Source organism: Cyprinodon variegatus, unplaced genomic scaffold, assembly GCF_000732505.1.
Source record: "Cyprinodon variegatus isolate N-32 unplaced genomic scaffold, C_variegatus-1.0 Scaffold435, whole genome shotgun sequence".
NCBI classification, from domain to species: domain Eukaryota; kingdom Metazoa; phylum Chordata; class Actinopteri; order Cyprinodontiformes; family Cyprinodontidae; genus Cyprinodon; species Cyprinodon variegatus.
In genome coordinates, this window is record NW_015150888.1 from 353,745 (window position 1) to 356,446 (window position 2,702).

General features: G+C 44.7%; 1 protein-coding gene across 1 annotated transcript in view; it reads left to right on the forward strand.

The window, feature by feature from the left end:
* unc80 (unc-80 homolog, NALCN activator) overlaps window positions 1-2,702 on the forward strand; it is an 88,546-nt gene that overhangs the window by 1,307 nt on the left and 84,537 nt on the right. The window contains exons 3-7 of the mRNA XM_015388797.1: window positions 294-450; window positions 1,188-1,531; window positions 1,603-1,726; window positions 1,805-1,869; window positions 2,124-2,266. Coding sequence (XP_015244283.1) covers window positions 294-450; window positions 1,188-1,531; window positions 1,603-1,726; window positions 1,805-1,869; window positions 2,124-2,266 — 833 coding nt within the window. The remainder of the gene's footprint in view (window positions 1-293; window positions 451-1,187; window positions 1,532-1,602; window positions 1,727-1,804; window positions 1,870-2,123; window positions 2,267-2,702) is intronic.

The following is a 2,702-nucleotide window of genomic DNA, read 5'->3' on the forward strand; positions in this document are numbered from 1 at the left end:
TTTTTACTTAAAAATCTGAGAAAATAGAGGAGTTGCTTTCAAAATTTTTGTATTTAGTTCTGGATTGTATTTGTTTTTCTTTTTTTTTTCTATTTACAAAACTAGTTAGTTGCTTGGAACAATGATGGATCAAAATTCACTCCATACAATAGGAGCTTCTCTAAGCTCAAATCCATAAAGATGCGTTCCTCTAGCTCCTGTCTGTCCCAAGGGCATTTCCTCTTCAGAAAGTCAAAGAAAGGCTTCTTTAGTTCCTGATTTCTTTTTTTCCCTGTTTCTGGATGCCTTCCCAGTCCTTTGAGCGGGTGCTGGTGGAGAACAAGCTGCACGGTCTGTCACCAGCGCTGTCAGAGGCCATCCAGAGCATCTCCCGCTGGGAGCTGGTCCAGGCCGCCCTGCCTCACGTCCTCCACTGCACCTCCATCCTGCTGTCCAACAGGAACAAACTGGGTGAGACACGCAGAGACAATGTGTTTTTTTCCTGTCATTCAGAAATGTATGGAGGGAATTGTGTTCCATTCTTGTTGCAAGCAAAGAGTATATTTTGCTAATGGACATTTGAAAAAAACGCAATCCAGAAATGACACTGCAAATTGATTATTAAAATGATTTATTTGAATAAATTTTTCATTTCTCTATTTTTTTCACATATAAATGCATCTTCAGTTATCACACCTAATGAAAAACTGCAACCACAACTATGTACTATATATCTACCGGTATACTATAAAAGCTACAATTGGAAAAAAGTTTTCAGTTTATGGATTGTATTTTTCTTATTTCAATTGCTAAAGTGCTGAATCCCTTTGTGGCGAGCATTATAACCAGAAGTAAATATTTAAAGATTTTGGAGCAGTCAAAATGTATGAAGCATGTATATAAATACTATATATATATATTTTTTTTTGAGGAAATGTGATCGTTTTATTCTGCACCAATCAAGATGTCCGTTAGATGTAAAAATCCACAGATTTTTGAAAAATCAGTCATTTTGATAATGTTTTGCACCTATGACCTTGAATTGAGCCACAGAGGTCAATTTCACTGTTTTTTAAAGACAGAGCACCTATGGGTGTGGTGGTGGAAGCATGGGGTCACCTTAACACAAAATAACCAAGTTGCCTCACCTTTGGTGATGCTTTCTTTTTTGCTAATAAATGTTTATTTCTCTGTTAAACCTCCAACAGGCCACCAGGATAAGCTAGGTGTGGCTGAGACCAAGCTGCTGCACACGCTGCACTGGATGCTGCTGGATGCCGCCCAGGAGTGCAACCATGAGCCCATTCTGAGCCAGGGATGGTCCCGGGGCGGCAGCAGCAGCAGCGCCTTCCTCCAACCCATGGGGAATCAGGGATCTTCCCCCGGAGCTCCCGGCTCTGGCTCCGGGTCGGCCCTCGGCGGGTCGGGGCGGCAGAACAGCAGCTCCCTGCTGGAGGACGACGAGCAATCTCGAACCAAGTTGTTCCAAAAGAGTATGGCCACGGTGGAGCTGTTCGTGTTCCTGTTCGCGCCGCTGATTCATCGCATTAAGGTCTGCCAGTGTTCAGAGTTCTGAAAAAAGCTGCACAGACGTTTCCTGGACTCTAAATGCTGTGTGTTTAGGAGTCGGACCTGACCTTCAGGCTGGCCAGTGGTTTGGTGATATGGCAGCCCATGTGGGAGCACCGGCAGCCCGACATCCCGGCCTTCACCTCACTAATTAAACCAGTCCGGAACATTGTGACGGGTAAGGACCAATCCCCGCTGGGGGTCCTGCTTTTATTTGTTTATGATTAGGATAATCGACTCTGCTCTGTCCTGGCAGCAAAGAGAAACTCCCCAGTCAACAATCAGTGCAGCCCCCATGGATCTGCTAACCAAAGTCCCATGGTGAGTTGGTGTATTTAGCTCCCATCTTGTCATATTCAGCTTCCCTTGTTGATTAAATGTGTTCAGGCAAGAGTCGGAGCATCCTTCCCCCTCCTTGTATCTGCCTCTAGGGGCCGACTGCTAGTATTCATTAACACCAGCCAATCGGGAGCTAGGGAAGCTGGGATAATGACAGTAACCCCCCCAATGTCTTTAATCACCAGGACATGTCTGCTCTCCTTCCTGCCTCTAATGTGTCCATCTTTAACCCACAGGGCTTCCAGGTGGTCTGTGAGGCCAGTCAGTCCGTTTCCTCCTCCCCTGCAGCTGGTGAGCAGAGTTGTCGTCCGGCCAACTCGGTTGAGAAAGGGGGCACTTCCCAGCAGCCCCTGCCTGTCAAAGGCCCTGCTAAGAAAAAGTGAGTACCACTATTACCCTGGAGCTGCAGTCCCAAATCGTTCAGATTTTATGTTTTTTTTTTTTATTTTAGACATTTCAAAGAATCTTCCTACTGACAGCCAGGTCACAGTTCAAAATGTGGATCTGATAAATTAGCCAACTACAGAGTTTGAGTAGAATAACAGGAGGCTGAAGAATATCAGATATTATTTATATATAAATATATATATATCCATCCTTAATCTATATTTAGATTATGGATGGATGGATGGATGGATGGATGGATGGATGGATGGATGGATGGATGGATGGATGGATGGATGGATGGACGGATGGATGGATGCATGGATGGATGGATGGATTGATGGATGGATGGATGGATGGATGGATGGATGGATGGATGGATGGATGGATGGATGGATGGATGGATGGATGAACATATGGATGGATGCATG